General features: G+C 47.3%; 2 protein-coding genes across 7 annotated transcripts in view; both read left to right on the top strand.

Moving 5' to 3' along the window:
* Nucleotides 1–315: 315 nt before the first annotated feature.
* SST7 (somatostatin 7) lies at nt 316–4063 on the top strand. The gene is made up of 2 exons (NM_204455.2): nt 316–491; nt 3756–4063. Exons 1-2 carry the CDS (start codon nt 390–392, stop codon nt 3957–3959), a joined length of 306 nt encoding a protein of 101 aa, NP_989786.2. The 5' UTR covers nt 316–389; the 3' UTR covers nt 3960–4063.
* A 112-nt stretch (nt 4064–4175) lies between these two features.
* MASP2 (mannan binding lectin serine peptidase 2) overlaps nt 4176–14837 on the top strand; it is a 29489-nt gene continuing 18827 nt past the window's right edge. For 2 of the 6 annotated variants that reach the window (XM_025142494.3, XM_040651110.2), the window contains exons 1-4: nt 4176–4322; nt 5965–6128; nt 9146–9266; nt 11640–11737. The gene's annotated coding sequence lies outside the window, so the exon portion shown is untranslated. Of the gene's footprint in view, nt 4323–5964; nt 6129–7185; nt 8134–9145; nt 9267–11639; nt 11738–14581; nt 14745–14837 lie in introns of those variants that run through there. The other 4 variants (XM_040651111.2, XM_040651112.2, NM_001395911.1 and 1 more) reach the window with 4 other exon arrangements.

Raw genomic sequence — 14837 nt, 5'->3', positions numbered from 1 at the left:
GGTTGGTGCAAGCCTGGTGGCCTGTTCTAGCCAATGTCATGTTCCCAGGTGGAATTTAGCTAACTAGAAAAGGCACAGACGTTTCCTACAATTACTGGGGGTGAAGAAACAGCATGTTATTGGAGACTCCCAAACCCTCGTTTTCTGTGCAGGTCTGGCACATGGAAAGCCCAGAGGCACTGAAGTATCCCACTCAAGCAGCCAAGTGTTAACAACCTCTCCGAAGTCTAATTTGCCTTTGATATAGACTTAATTGTTTGCGTCACCCACTGGGCTAGGGGGAGGGCTATAAAAGGGGCTGCAGCCATTGTCTGAGGCAGAAGAGAGCCCAGAAACAGCTCCCTCTCCCAGTCTTCCTAATTCAGCACAGTAGTCACAGCCTGTGCATCATGCAGCTGGTGGCCAGCCTGGTGTCTGTTCTGCTGCTGGTGTGGAGCGTGAGAGCCACTGCGCTGCCTGGAGAAGAGAGACTCGCGTTACAGAACAGTAGGGTGAGTATAATGCACCCTGTGCAGGAGCTGGGTGGGATGGGAGCATGCAGGAGCAGGCTGAAGTCGTCAGGGGAGGGATAAAAAGGGCAGTTGGGTTTTACCTGATGTAAACACTTCTACCTCTGCGTGTTCCAAGACAGTACAGCTTCACGCGCTGCTGAAGCAGGGCTATTACTACCGCTTATTAGCCAGTTTATTTAGGAAAGGTACCACAGCAGACTCCAGAGGACTGCAAAAGTGAAGTCTGAGCAAGGAAAAACTGGCAAAGAAAATGGAGCGGCCAGGAGGAGGGAGAAGGAGAAAATAACATTGCTGAAGGAGTGCAGCATGAGAGAAGGAAGCAGAGTAGTAGGGAGGGAGAGAAAAGATACATAATTGGTAAAATGATCAAGGGAGATGATATTTTAAATAGGACTCCTGGGAAGGACAAATGTTTAAAAGATGGGTTCAGTAAGAAAGTAACAGAGGAATAATAAATGAAGTAATTATATCGGAATAAAATTGCTTTTTCCAGAGTAGTATTCACAGGGGGAGTTATACCGACATAGTTCTGCTAGAATAATTACACTCTGCACCAGCACAGGCTCTATGCAGTGGCAGAACTTATTATAGCAATATAATTATCCTACCAACTGGCAAAACTCTAATGTTATAATAGCTACAGCACTATAATAACTTCTTTTTTTTTTCTTTTTTTTTTTTTTTTGCTGGACTATTTCCCCGAGAGGCCAAAGAGGTAGGAAGCAATAGCATAACAGAATCACAGGCAAGTGCTCCGTGCTGCCTGCCCTCGCCCCGCAGTTTTCTCACCTGCTTGTTCCTCGCCATCCCCAGGGCTCCTCTGAGCTGTGTTCGGTCACACAACGCTGTGCTGCTCCAGTTCACAGCCGTATCTGTAGTGCTGCTGTTATTTCGGTTCTGGATAGGTGCTACCCAGACAAGCGAAGGATCCCTGTGTTGGTTTCAAAGGCACTGATTTCTCTTTGTGCACACCCGTATCATTCTTTCTGTCTCGGCGCTGGCTCCAGCTCATCCATCAGTGTCTTGCTGCTTTAAGTGTTCTCACATCCTATTAACGGCAAAACTGGCTGTGAGAAAGAAATACAGTGTGAAGTGCTAGGAATGGCTTTCTGTTGGAGATCAGGGCTTCTGCAGCTGCCTGAGATTAACCCTTCTGGGAGAACTCTGAACTTCCAGCTGCACGTTCTTACAGTAGCAAATCCAGCACTTAAAGTGAACTCTTATCTGGTGGACGTGTCAGCTGCTGGGGGGAAATGAAACTAGTTGTGAGGAACGGATCAGGAAGGCTCTGGTAAAAATGCCTTCAAGTATTATGAATCTTCTACACAGTTTCTTCCAAAATGATGATTCAATATCTGTCAAAATAGAATTATTCTCCATAGGGTAGTCTACAAACTGAGAAATTGTTAGGTGCTGATGTAGTGATATCCGCAGTCACCACTCCTGTAACTCAGACTAATGGTTTAAATATGAAGAAAACCAGGATTGCATATGTCAACTACCAGGAAATGTATAACAACACAGAAGAAAGATGTGCAGGTACTGATTGCTGGTGGAAGCAGTGCAGGGAGCTGAGCATCGACCCAAAGGGGTGCCACGACCCCTCTGTGCTCACATCTGCTTCCGAAGAGTCTTCATCTCAGGCAACTCAGGAACAGCTATAAACAGAAAGGTTGTTAGCAGTGGATTAGCACAGGGGAAGAGCTGCCTCATTTCACTAACAGCCACAGCTGATCATGCGTAAGGAACAATCCTCCAGCAGCAGGCTGAGCTCTGCCTTCCCACCCGTGAGTTTGGAGCGGTTCATCTCCTGAGATTTTAGTATAGCTATTCCATTTCTCTTCACTAAGGAGCTGAATCCTTAGCAGATGGCTCTTAACATCACAGGGCTCATCTGTGGCTCTGCTTGGAGCAGGTTAGTTCAAAACAGAGCACTTACAGCAAGGAAAGTGACTTAGAAGGAGGGGGAGACCCAGGAGATGCATTTTGCTGAGTTCCCAACTCCCAGCCCATCAAGATACTTCTGTACCTTCTGTGCAGGACCAGGAGTCGGAATGGACACAAACTGACTTTTATCTATTCTTCTGCTCCAAACATAGCATCTAATTTCTCTGTGTGTGGAAAGAGGCATAGTAATCAGAGCTAAGAAATTCCTCAAAAATATCCATAAGCATTCTGTCGAGGAAACTCAGTATAATTGCTTCTGCCTCCGTTCATCTATCTTCTGAGCTGCTCGCCTTGGTGGAGGCTGCTGCTGGCAGAGCCAATGGGTAACTACAACATTCCAGCAATAAAGGTGGCATTTGTGAGAAGCAGTGTGCAAATCCACTTCTAAGATTCTCATCTGCGTGGGAAGCAGCATCTGTTCCTGTCAGACCATCTATCCCACCTTACTCACTGCCAGCTGTTTCTGCTGAAGGGTCACAGGGGCCAGGAATGCTCAAGCAAGAGGGAATTCCTCAGGTTTGCTTGATGTGTGGAGTAGAAACAGCATAGCTCACAGCTGTTTTTACACTAAGGGCAGTGAGTGAGAGGCCCAGAGAGGCGGTGGTGCCCCAACCCTGCAGACACCAAAGTCAGGCTGGAGGGGCTCTGAGCACTGATGGGGCTGTGGGTGTCCCTGTGCACTGCAGGGCAGTGGGAACAGATAGCCTTTAGAGGTCCCTTCCAGCAAAGATGGTTCTGTGATTCTTGTTCCTGATGGAAAGCCCTGAAGCTCCAGACCAGGGACTGCTCTCTTCCCTAAGCTTCTATGGCAAAGGGATGGAGAAGAACACCATCTTTCCTTCTGCTTTCCCCCGGGGTCAGGCCACTGCAATACGAAAATACAAACTGCCCATCTCCTCTGATTAAGTGCTGTGTTCCAATTGTTTGGAGCACCTCTCCTCTGTTACATTGATTTCCCAGCATTTTACAGTGGCTTGTGGTCCTGTGTGCTTAATTTAATATTGCTCTGTACCCCATACCTCTACCCTGGCCTTCCCAAGGTAGACATTAGGCAGCCAGGATGGTGAAGAGAAAGCAGCTTGGTGTTCACTGCGATTTAATTAGTGCAAGCAGCAAGGGACTTCACTAATTTGTGCCTATTTGTTAGTGTCCCTTCCTGCTATAACAATGCGCATACACTTCCCGTGGTTCTGTTAGCTGAACTGGATGAAGCTGAAGGATGTAAGTGAGGATGATGGTGGGAAGGGGATGTAGGGGCTGCCTGGGGCTGTCACCATCCCTGCTCTCTGCCCACAGGAGCAGACCAAGCTGCGCAGGGACGCCCTGCTGAAGATGCTGGCGGGGCTCTTGGAGAGCTCAGACGTGGCCTCCCCGGACCTGGAGGAGGAAGGCAAGCTGGAGGAGGAGCGGGCGGCTCTGGGGCGGCTGGCCCAGCTCTCGCAGCGGGACCGCAAGGCGCCCTGTAAAAACTTCTTCTGGAAAACCTTCACCTCCTGCTAGTGCCACCTTGTCGGGCCGCCCGCCTGCCTGTCAACACACACCCCGCCCCCTCAGCTCCTTCCCTGTCCTCCTGCACACCTGAGAATAAAGCATGGTACCTCGGGGACTCGTGTCTGCCTCTGCGTGCCCCGGGACCAGGCCTCGTGGGAGGGTGGGCGGGGCTGTGAGGTGGCGGCCATCTTGTGCAGCCGCCGTCTTGTGCGGCGGCCATCTTGTGCAGCCGCCATCTTGTGCGGCGGCCATGAAGGCGGGCGGCCATTTTGGAAGGGGGCTTGGCAACTGCGAAGGAGCTCGGGATAGCAGAGGATCTTTCTCCCCGATCCGTGGCACTTCCGCAGCTCATTCTGCAATCCGAGGGGCCAGGTGGGTGTGTGCAGCCCTGCTGTGGTGGGGCACGGTCCAGGCACTGGCTGTGCTTGTGCCACAAAGGGGTTTGGGCCTGGAGGGGAGCGCCCTCCCAGTCCTTCGCGCCCGCCTCCATCGAGGCTCTGGCTGCAGGGATGTGGAACGGGATGGCTGGGGGCTAAAAGGGGGACCTGGCCCTCCCCTCCCCTCGCTCTGACACCAGGTTATTTCCAGAGCAGCTCTCTGGATGCTTTTTGTGTGTCTGGAGGAAAGCGGCCCCAGTCCAGGCTCAGCCCGGCTTCTCTCACAGCTTCTTGGTATCCCATCCCCTTGTTTTAAAAACCCCACGGGACTCCTGATTTCTGCTGCTTCACTCCTTGGGTGCCCTTTACTGTCCCCAGAGCAGTGAGGACTGCTGCTTTATTTATGTTGGCTTGCTGAGGAACTGTCTGAACTTCTGTTTTAGAATTGAAAGGCAGGGTGGGGATTTGAAATGGAGACATGTTTGAGTCTAGCACAGCTATTTACATATGGGAGGCAGCTGAGGCCTTGGTCTTGCACACTTAGGTCTGATTTGTAGGAATACTTTTGGGGCCAAAGGGAGAGAAAAGCAGTTCAGATTCGCCATTTACTTTAATTTTTCACAGTAATGGTTTGAGTTTGGGAGCTGCTACATCTCTAGGAATGGTCACACAAAGCAGCAGCCTCCACCTACAAGTTACAGAGCCTGTCTGCAGGGCCTGGATGGCCACATCTAGAAGTAAGCTGTTGGCTCTGGCTTGGTTTTGATCCTTTATGTCTTGTTTCTGGATGCCAGTAACTATGAGGTCTCTTATCTGAATAGCAGCATTTTGGGTTTATCAACAGCCAGCCTGTTTTCTTACCGTTGAAATAGTGCTCCCAACTCCCCCGCTCTTCCTGAATAATGAGTGGTGCAGTGCTCCACACCCAGGTAGGCTGGCTTGCTTATGCCACTCTGTTCTGTGTCAGGCTGCATTTTCACTGCCTCGTTTGCCATCAAAATTTCTGGCTGTGTCTGGCTTACAGGAGAGGCTAGAGCCCCGTGGTTTGTTTTATTTTTCATTCCATAATGAAAAATAAGATCCTTGCTGGGGGAGCTCAGTGACTCAGTGTATGGGTAATGGGATATGGAGCTTTCCAGCTGTGTTGCCTGAAGCACCCAGCTGGGATGCAGGAGACCTGATTTTATGCCTTGTTTTGCTGATAGCATTCACATTTTATTATTACCACCCTCTGAATACCTCGGTTTCTTTGTCTTTAAAATGTACATGGTAGCTCTTGTCTATCATTTTTTCTAAAGACACGTGAATGGCAAGTGCCATGGAAGAGCCAGTGATGGCCATTATTGTTGTTAAGGCCTGTGTTGCATCATGAGACCGAGACCTTGGAAGTATTCTTGTAGGAGCTGCCTTATTATCTACCATCAAATCTTGTCTGTGATAATAATGCTCAAGACTGCGTGCGGTGAAAAGGAGAAACGCTGCAGCACACAGATGCAGGAGAGAGCCCTATCAGAGACTGCCTGCTCAGCAAGCTGTGCAGGCTGTATTATTTAGTGGTTCCTGGAGGAGAGAGTGGTCAGGCTACTCTCGAGCTTGGAAGTCAAGTTGGAAGTTGAACTCTTCTTTCATCCCTGCAGATGGCTCCTGCTAATGCAAACAGAGGCACGCTGGCTGAGCACCAAGCAGGAAGCCTGCACCGCCAGTGCACGTGCTGTGGATAGGGGCCAGCGCAGTTGAGCCAGCTTCTTTCATCAGTGCTGAAATCAGTGTTTGAGTTGGATGTGATTTCACAGTTTCCGTGGTAAGTCGGTGTGCTGAGGCTGGAGCACTGCTTGGTCCGCCCGGTGGCACTGTGCGGTATCAGGGAGTGTGGTGTGACAGATGAGGTGGAGTGGGAGGGGCGTAACGAAGGCTTATAAATGGTGTGTCACACGTGGGTATTTCTTATTTAAACGTTTCACAAAATAATTGTCTTGCAGTGGTATAAGTCAAGTAGAAGGGGCAGCCAACGCATTTTTAAGGCGCCACTCAGAATAATTGTGTGTGTGTGCGTGTGAGCTATCTTGACATTTAAAAAAAAATTGAAAAAGACGTGCATTATTTTCTCAGAAGGACCAGAGGGCAGGCTTTTACAGTCAGCAATCACATACATTTCCTTGCCTAATTCAGTGCGTGGTATGGTGGTACTCAGTGCGTATGTTTGCATTGAACTAGCTCATGGTTATACATAAAGCTGCAGGCAAGGGAAGAAACAGTCATGGGGCCAAGCTCAGCTGGAAACCTGCAGCATATTCAGTAGCAAGGGGAGCTCTGGGTGTGTGTATCCTACTCCATGATGAATGTGAAGGAGTCTGAGGTAGCTTATTCCTTGTTGAATACAGGGTAAATCTCATTTACTGTGATATCACGATGTGTATATGTGGATAGATGCTATGCAGGAACTAGCCAGATATTAATTTGAGATTTATTAGCTTCCCTGGTGACTTGTTTGTATGTCCTTTTAATAGCGAAGATCATGTTTTAATACATGCTGTCAGGGGATATAGCTAGTGGGGAATCAATACTTCACTGTGTTCATTTTCATCATGGGAAAAAGAAGAGAGTTTCAATCTGATCAGACTTCACAGAGATACTATACTGTCTGTCTGCAGATAGCTGGCAAGTGGAGATAAGTTTAGTGGGAAGAGAGGAGTACTGCATAGTCTGGTGGCTTTGTGTCTGTTGTTTTCAGGTAATGCACAGCCTCTGAGGAACCTTTAGCTAATGAATGCAGTTACTGAAAACTAAGGTTAAACTGAAGACTGCAGGGAGAATGAAGTATGGTTGGCCATGGTATCTTTTGTCCTACACTGTTGCTGTCTTTGGGTCTGCTTAGAGGCACTGAATGCTGATTTGAAAAGTTGTTGGTCTGTTATTAAAAAAAACAAAGATCTGTTTTGTGGTTGATGGAATATACAGATGCAATATTGGGTAAACCTGGGAGAGATCAGCCAGGTTTGTACTAGAAAATTGAAAATGTAACCTCCTTTACTTCTCTTAGCTCCTCTGTTCACAATGCCCCCAGCAGCAGCAGGCTGTGCATACAGTTTGTGCTCCATGGAGGCTGTTCAGGGAGTATCAGGGAGTATTTGCATTAGCCTGGGAACACAATCAGAAGCCATTGGCCTGCAACCTGGACTGCTGAGGAGCTCACCTCACACAAAGGGTGATCAGTTTAACTGCTTGCGGTGAGCCTTTGAGCTCTCTTGTAGCAGGCACGTCTGAGCTGTGTGTTCTCTTTGCTGACTCCAGCACCTTTGAAGCTGACTGAGCTCTCATTCTTAGATTTGTATCTCCTTCTGCAGCCTTGAGAGGGAGGCACCTAGTGAAACAAAAGTCATCCTTTCAGTCTCTTTAAGGTAGGTGCTTAGGAGAGAGCTCTTTGAGTCTGGATTCAAACTTTCCAACCTGTCTGCTTCCCACTTGTGACATTACGTAGGGCTTGTAGAAAGACTCAGAGGAAGTATCTGGGAGGTGAAGGAAACTTCAACAGTTCAAATCTGTCTCTTACGCTTCCCCAGAGAAGGTCTTAAGTGATAGGCTGGGCGGGGTGAAGGTCTGTGTCTGCCATACCAAGCTGTGCTTGGGGAAAGCATGCTGTCTGTTTGGCCAATGGCGTTCAGCTGTTGGTTCTAGCTATATCTTGGGGGCCTGGAGGACTCTTGTTTTAAACTAATTTATGTTTAATGTAAAAGCTATTAACAGTGTGGCTGAGAACTTGCCTGAGGTCAAGCCTCCTTCCCATCATCAGATTGTTTCCTGGTTAGGTAAGTCTGCTGTTAACACAGAGGGTACTTCACCGGGTTGTACTTGGCTGGTCTACGTTAGTCTCCTCTTGACAGATAGGAAGAAGCCAAGGAGGTCACTGCTGCATGGAGCAAAAGTAGTTTGCACATCTAGTTGATTTAGCCATGCTTTTCTTATGTATTCGCAAGAACAAGTTGTCTGGATAGCTCTGGGTCTACTGTCTGCATTAGGTGGTGAGCCTAGCACAGGCAGCAGCCCAGTCTGTAGAGGAAGGGAAGGGAGAGTATTTCTACAATGGTGTTCTACACAGAGCTTGTAAATCTGGTTAGGACAAGACTGTGCAGAGTGAAGCCCTGAGGTCAGGGTACGTCCACGTGCTGTGAGCCTCCTTGGCCCTGTGCTGCCAATCCAGTGGGAGCTAAATCAGTTCCATGCTGAGAGGCCCTCTGCCAGAAGCTTAGGTGCAGGTGTACAGACAGGGAGCTGCAGGTGCCTAGGAAACATTCATATTCCCTTTTGGAGCCCAAGGCCATGGGGAGCAAGCAACAGTCTTTTTGCTCTGAAATACTGGCTTGCAAGCAGCACTCATCTTTGTGAAGTGATGAATTTACCCACTGCTGGGAGCCAGCAGGCCAGAAAGTGCTTTGTGATTGCTCTTCTGAAGAGGATAACTAAACCCAGCTCGGTGCTCGGCAGCAGCTCGTCGTGCCGTGGAGCAGAGCGGGCTGGAGGCAGAATGGCTGGGAAGAAATGCCACTGGTGGCATCTCACTGCATTCCAGAGAAAAAATGAGAATGTCTTTGTATTGCAGAGCAGTCCCAATAGTGCGTGACTCACACTGCTGTGTGAGAGGATACAGGGTGAGAGAAGGGAATGTCCTCCTGCTTTAACCAAGCTTAAATTTTGACAGAATTCTTATTATTGTGAGTTCAGTATTGCTGTACAGGGAGAGTGCTATTGTGTGTGTATATGTATATACACGTGTATTCTTCTTTTGCTGTAAGTTGTAGCTTCCTTTTTTTATTTCAATAGCAGCCTTTGTGAAGGAGTTTTTGTGTGGTGATCCCTCTGCTAGCATTCTGTGCTTCAAACAAGACTGTTTAACTGAAGACAGACCAAAGTACCAGCTGATACACTGAAGATCCTGCAGGAGGTGAGCAGGGGTGTGGGGATCACAGTCTGTAGGACGCCTCTTTTCTTATGGCTCCATCCAGGTTACTGCACCTGGGGAATCTTCACACAGTCCGTGGGTTTCTCTGCCTTTGAAGGATCACAGCCCCAAGGAATGCTCTGGGTAGGAGCAGTGTGCCAAGAACATCCTGTCTCTGTCCGCTCCTCCTATCAGCTGTGGGATCTAGGCAGGCATGGGCAGGTTAATATGTCTCCCTGTCCTTAAGTCTGGTCTGACAGCTGGTCAGTTTGAGCTGCAGGCCTTCATTGCTTCTGAAATACAGGCCATAAATCAGAGCTGGCACTTGAAAGAAGGATTGTAATGAAGGCTGAAAGGTTCAGGGAGAATTGCTTTCCTGAGTCCCATTCCATTTGCACACGTGCACACACAGGCACTTGCCCTGTCCCTCAGAAACCCGTAACTAGACTTCACCCCTCCAGGAAGGCAGGTGACTGGTAAATGAGATGTCAAGTGCAAATTGCCCTAGAATTAAGGAGATGATTTCCAAGTTATTCATAAGGGCTTAGCACAAAGGCAGAAACCATAAATAAGGAGCACTTTGGAACGTCAGAGGCAGCCTCACAGGCTGCTAGGGACTTCTTGTGCAAGGTACAGAGCCAGGACACCAGGCTGTGAGCAGGTCCTGCCTGACCTGTGTGCAGCACAGTATGTGATGCTCCAGAATGGCCACTGAGAGCGAGTTAGCCCAAGAGGTGTGTGAAATGTGCTTTTAAAGAGACTGCCTCTTAGCCAGAGGCTCACAGTGGCAACTTGCAGTAAGGGACACTTGGCCAAAGACACCGCTGCTGCAGCAGGTGTTTGCCTGTTGTATACTTTTACTCTGTGTATTTGTTTATTGAGTAAATGGTGCTCCATTGGTGGCATCTAAAAGAATCTAAGAGAATAACTGGAAGGACGAGGAGTCCTTCTGGGAGATGACCCTTGATTGGCATGCCCATTGCACAGCCCTTTGGGCACGTGTTCTCGCAGGTACAGTCAGGAGGGCTTTCATCTTGGTAAACCAGTTGTTTAATTAATTGCTGTCAGTCCTGCAGGAGGCAGAAGAGCTTGCAACATATGTAGAAGAGGTGAAATGGAAGAGGCCGTTAGCAGAGTAGCTGTGCTAGAGTGGGACGTGGGTTTGCAGGCTTCAAGATTCAGCTAAGCTGAAAGTTTGCAATTTCAAATTCCTGGCCTGCCTGAAGAATGCAGCGGATTAGGGGGAGTCAATTACAGTGATACAAAAATAAAAACCTCATACTCTTTTGAGACTTTCTTAAATGAAAATACATTTCAAAACGAAAAACCATTCGGTCCATCTGTATCCCATTACTAAGTTGAGGTTGTCATCCATTTTCATTAGACGGGGCCTGAGCGTGTGGGTGGTGACTGAGGCCCAGGCAGCTGCCCCGGACACCAGGCTAAAAAACAGCATGTGGAAAAGCCTAATGTATGTTAACAGGCTTCAGAGACCAAAATTGAAAGAGTAATGGCCCGTCTGCATGCGGTAGCCTCAATGAGACATACTCTCAGCACCAATCTGTCAGCTGCAATTTTGGGTCATTACCATGCTGCTAAGCAGAGGCTAACAGACAAGTCAGAGAATAATCTGACTTCAGCAGGAATAATTCTCTGAGCCCTGCTAGCTCTCTGGCTCAGTTTCCTTCTTGTTAACATGCCTCAAACAAAGTATCTGCCCTTCCTCCCCCAGGGCTTCCTCCTACCAGGCTTCAGGGGATCCCAGCCAAACATTTAAATTGCATGAAATGATCTTTTAATTTGCTGGCTTCTTGGAGACTGTATTGCTCTTGCCCCTTCAGATAAACTCAGGTATAGCCAGACGTAAATGAAGCAAGCCCCCAATGTCTGGTGGCTAGTGAAAGTATCTGGCAGATGATAGGACTGGAACCATTTAGGATATGCTTTTCCAGACTGTGCTTTATTTTAAGTTAGAAGGCTATAGGCTGCCTTCGCTTGCCAGCAGGCCCGGTGCCTCCAGGGCATGTCAGCAATTTATAGTGTTTGTTTTTGTGGGTTTTTTTGCTGTATACAGCTTGGAGACTCAACAAGTTGTGGGGTGATAACAGGTGTCAGTATGTCCAGCAGGTCTGAGAAATTCACAGATATCATCACGCTCAGCAGTAACCTCATAATCCAGGGAATATTTGTGTGTCAACACCTGATAAATTGATTTTGTGCTGTCAGCTTATGGCTCTGCCTAGCTCCAAAATGCAGATTTTTCTGAGACAGTACACGTTGCTGTGCTATGTGAGCTCACTCCTTCTTTGCAGTGCTTCTGCTTAAGTTGTGCTTTGTTGAAAACTGTATTCTAATACATTTATTTTCTATTTGCAGATTTCCTCTCTTGTTCAAGCTTCAATCATGACTTCTGCAGAAACTTTGGTGCTGTGAATTTCACTAACCCTGCTGAGAAGCAAGGAGAAGGAAACGAGGTAACTGTCCCATTCATCTGAAAGAATTAGTTAAGCTTTTCTCTTCAACAGCAGCAATTTCACCTCAGTCTAAATGTTTGTCATCTCCCAAAACAAAAGTACACAGGAACAAAGGATGCTTTGCTGGTTATTGCTTTTTGGAGATTTCAGTAAGAAAAGCAAATATGGGCAAAGAAGCTGAGGAGTAAAGTGTCTGTGCAGGACAAAGCTCTTGCCCTACGTTTGTTGCTTATTTTCTTTTTCCTTATAGCAAGATGCAAGAGTTTTAGGGCAGAACTTGGACAAAATTGAACTTAGATCTTCTGAACTGAAAAACACTGGCCAGTTTGAGTGCTTCCAGTTCTTCTGGGTGGAAAAAAATTTGCCATTCCTGCCTGAAAAGTCAGATAGACAAGGCTGGTGTTTGCAAAATATCTACAATGTGCCACACTTAGCCCTCATTTCTTCTCTGAAGAGAAGAGAGTAATCAAGGATCCCAGACCTCAGAAAAGGGTCTGATTTGAAATGGTTGGGAAAAGCACATTGCTCCATCGAGGTGGTAAGGACAAGTTTATTGCAGCTGGTTGCTTAGCAGGTACTTTGGTTTCTCATGGAGTGCTACAGGCATTTTGATATAAGGGTTCTGACTGTCACGACTGTTGGCTCTGACATGGCCTTCAATCTGTTTTCTTCAAGGCTGGAATGAGGTTATGTGTATTCAGTGAGGGGTTTAGCCACAGGGAAGATCTGTCCATTTCAATATATCACTCTAGCTCTTTAGTGTCTGAGCAATAGCTCTTAGTTTGGGAGTGCTTTGGACTGGCTTTATTGTTTATCTAAATCAGAGGGTAATAGCCTCTGTGTTAGAAAAAAATGAGGTTATGGGCAACTGCAGAGGAAGAGAAATAATGAAAAATGTTTTTGAGTAGACCACAGGTGAGTAGAAAATGTATTTAAATGCATATATTGACAAGAACCCTGTGGATTTAATGAATTCACTGGTCCCAGTGCTGTTGACACCTTTTCCTTAGCACATTTCTCAACTTCTCCCTCTTGCTTGAAGGGGGAAGGAGCCTCAGGAATTCGCTGTCTCTTTCAGTCTCAGCTAGTTTCTTTGCAGTGTAATTACTGCACAGAGAGAGAGCAGTCATGAAAGAAGAAGGAAGAAATCAAAGTGAGATAAAAATGGAGAAAAGCAGCCAAAGGCAGACCTTGTCCTCTCAGATGAGAGTGACTTGTCTGCTGTATTTCTGGTGTGGAAGATGAAGCCTGGGTGCCAAGGATTTCATATGAAACGGAGGTAGCTGTAATCTCCAGAGTCTTTGTCTGCAGACAGTCGAGTGTACTCCAAACTACTCCTAGATGAAATTTGGTAATTCCTGGGTGCTGTTCTGGGAGCCAGAAAGTCTTTGCTTCTCAAGACCAGGCAGTTTAGACTATGGTAGACTCAAGGAAGGCTTTTTATTAGCTTTACTCTTTGCAGTAGAGAGTTCCTGAAGGGATCATCATCCTTGGTTGGTTGGTTTTTGTGTTGTCTTGTAAAGAGTCTTGTTGTATTGTTCATGCTTTTCTTTGTGTGAGCCCTAAGCCTGCCTTCCTTGCTTTAAGACCTTCTGCTGGACAAGAGGGATGTGTTAGATGTGTGTTGTTCACCCGTCCTCTTGTTCCTCTCAGTGGTTTGCAGGCCAGCTTGCCCAAGTGAAATGTGTTGGCTGTGCCTGTGACATGCATAGCATCGCTGCTTGGGTAGTAGACATCAGAGTGTTTTATAGCTTTGGCTCTGGCTGTATCTGAACTGTAACCAAATTCTTTTCCCAGCACAGATGCTCCAGTGAAGTCACCAACCTGGAGCCAGCCCAGCAGACATTGCAGCTATCGTGGATGTGGGTGGCAGTGAGATGGTAGCTTTGTGAGCTAGTTACATTTTTAGGAGCCAGGCCCATGGGACTGGTGAGACAGGGAAGATGGTCAACAGGGGAAGAGTTTGACCTATGCAATTTGTACGTTGTCTTCTTCATGGCAGGATGGGAGTTTTTTCTAGAGGGCAGTGTGATGTGATCAGCACATCTTACCTGTGTGCTGTCATGTTTTCTCCCAAGGGAAACAGTGCATGCAGTGTGGGGCTTTACCTTGGAATTTGTATAGGAATGTGTATACATGCATACAGGAGCTGGGAAGGAGGAAAGGATGCTCTGGTTGAAGAGAGAAAGTATCTTCCCCCAGTGCATGAGCTTTTTCTGCCTGATGTTTTTACCTTGGCAAGTTTTTTTTCTATTTCACAGCAGCGAGGCTCTTCCCCTACCTCGCTCCATGCTCTGCTTGCTCCATCTGTGTGCTTGTCTTTTGATGTCAGTCACGCTATCTGATTTGTAATGAGGAAACAACGCCTTTTCCTCTGTTGCATCCTTCCCCCAGTCCTCTGAACACCTCAGTGCAGAAGGATTGAATTTAGCCACGGAACAGTAAGCAGCAAAGCAACCTCTTTGGGACTCTGTAGAGCAGCTGGCATTTGAGAAATAAGAGGCAATGGGGAGCAACGTCTTTAGGGATCACAGCAGTCAGCTGTTAAACTAATTTGCTCTCCAGGTTTATGACACAAGGATGGCCACTGCTGTGTTAAACAAATGCACTGTCATGGCTTAGAAGCTGGGAAGGTCCGTGTGTGCTTGTCTTCCATTCATTAACCAGCCTTGCTTCTTGTCAGTGTCCCCGTGCTTCAAATGTGGAAGCACGTTAGATGGTCACTTAGATGGTTCTGCTTATTACACCTGAATCGTCTGATCAGTCATCGCAGTGCTTCTGGAAGTGCTGCTGTCAGACTGCAGGAGCTGCCTCTCAAAAGCCCAGACGTGGTTTTCTCCCCAGGTTCAAGACATCCAAGTCAAGACTTGTGGAACTGGTGTCTTGTTTTGCTCAGTCCGTTTGACAGCGGAGCTGTCTGAGACCTTTCTGATCAGGTGTTTTTGAGGCTGCATCGACTTTACTGCTAGGAGATCTCGGTGTTTGCCCTGTGATTGTCTTACCATAGGTAAGTGCATAGGAACATAGCTTTGGCAGAATTTTTATCAGGTAGTACTTTTCCTAGATTCAATGTCAAATGAAATAGCTACACCAAGACTTA

This window comes from Gallus gallus, chromosome 21 (assembly GCF_016699485.2).
Source record: "Gallus gallus isolate bGalGal1 chromosome 21, bGalGal1.mat.broiler.GRCg7b, whole genome shotgun sequence".
Taxonomy (NCBI): domain Eukaryota; kingdom Metazoa; phylum Chordata; class Aves; order Galliformes; family Phasianidae; genus Gallus; species Gallus gallus.
The sequence above is the reverse complement of the archived record's forward strand: the minus strand, read 5'-3'. Positions and strand labels throughout refer to the sequence as shown.

What these genes read in the sequence shown, in the direction of transcription:
- SST7 (NM_204455.2), top strand. Translation starts at nt 390, where the DNA reads ATGCAGCTGGTGGCCAGCCTGGTGTCTGTTCTGCTGCTGGTGTGGAGC. An exon ending in TCGCGTTACAGAACAGTAGG is followed by an intron (nt 492 to 3,755) that starts GTGAGTATAATG and finishes CTCTGCCCACAG; the next exon opens with GAGCAGACCAAGCTGCGCAG.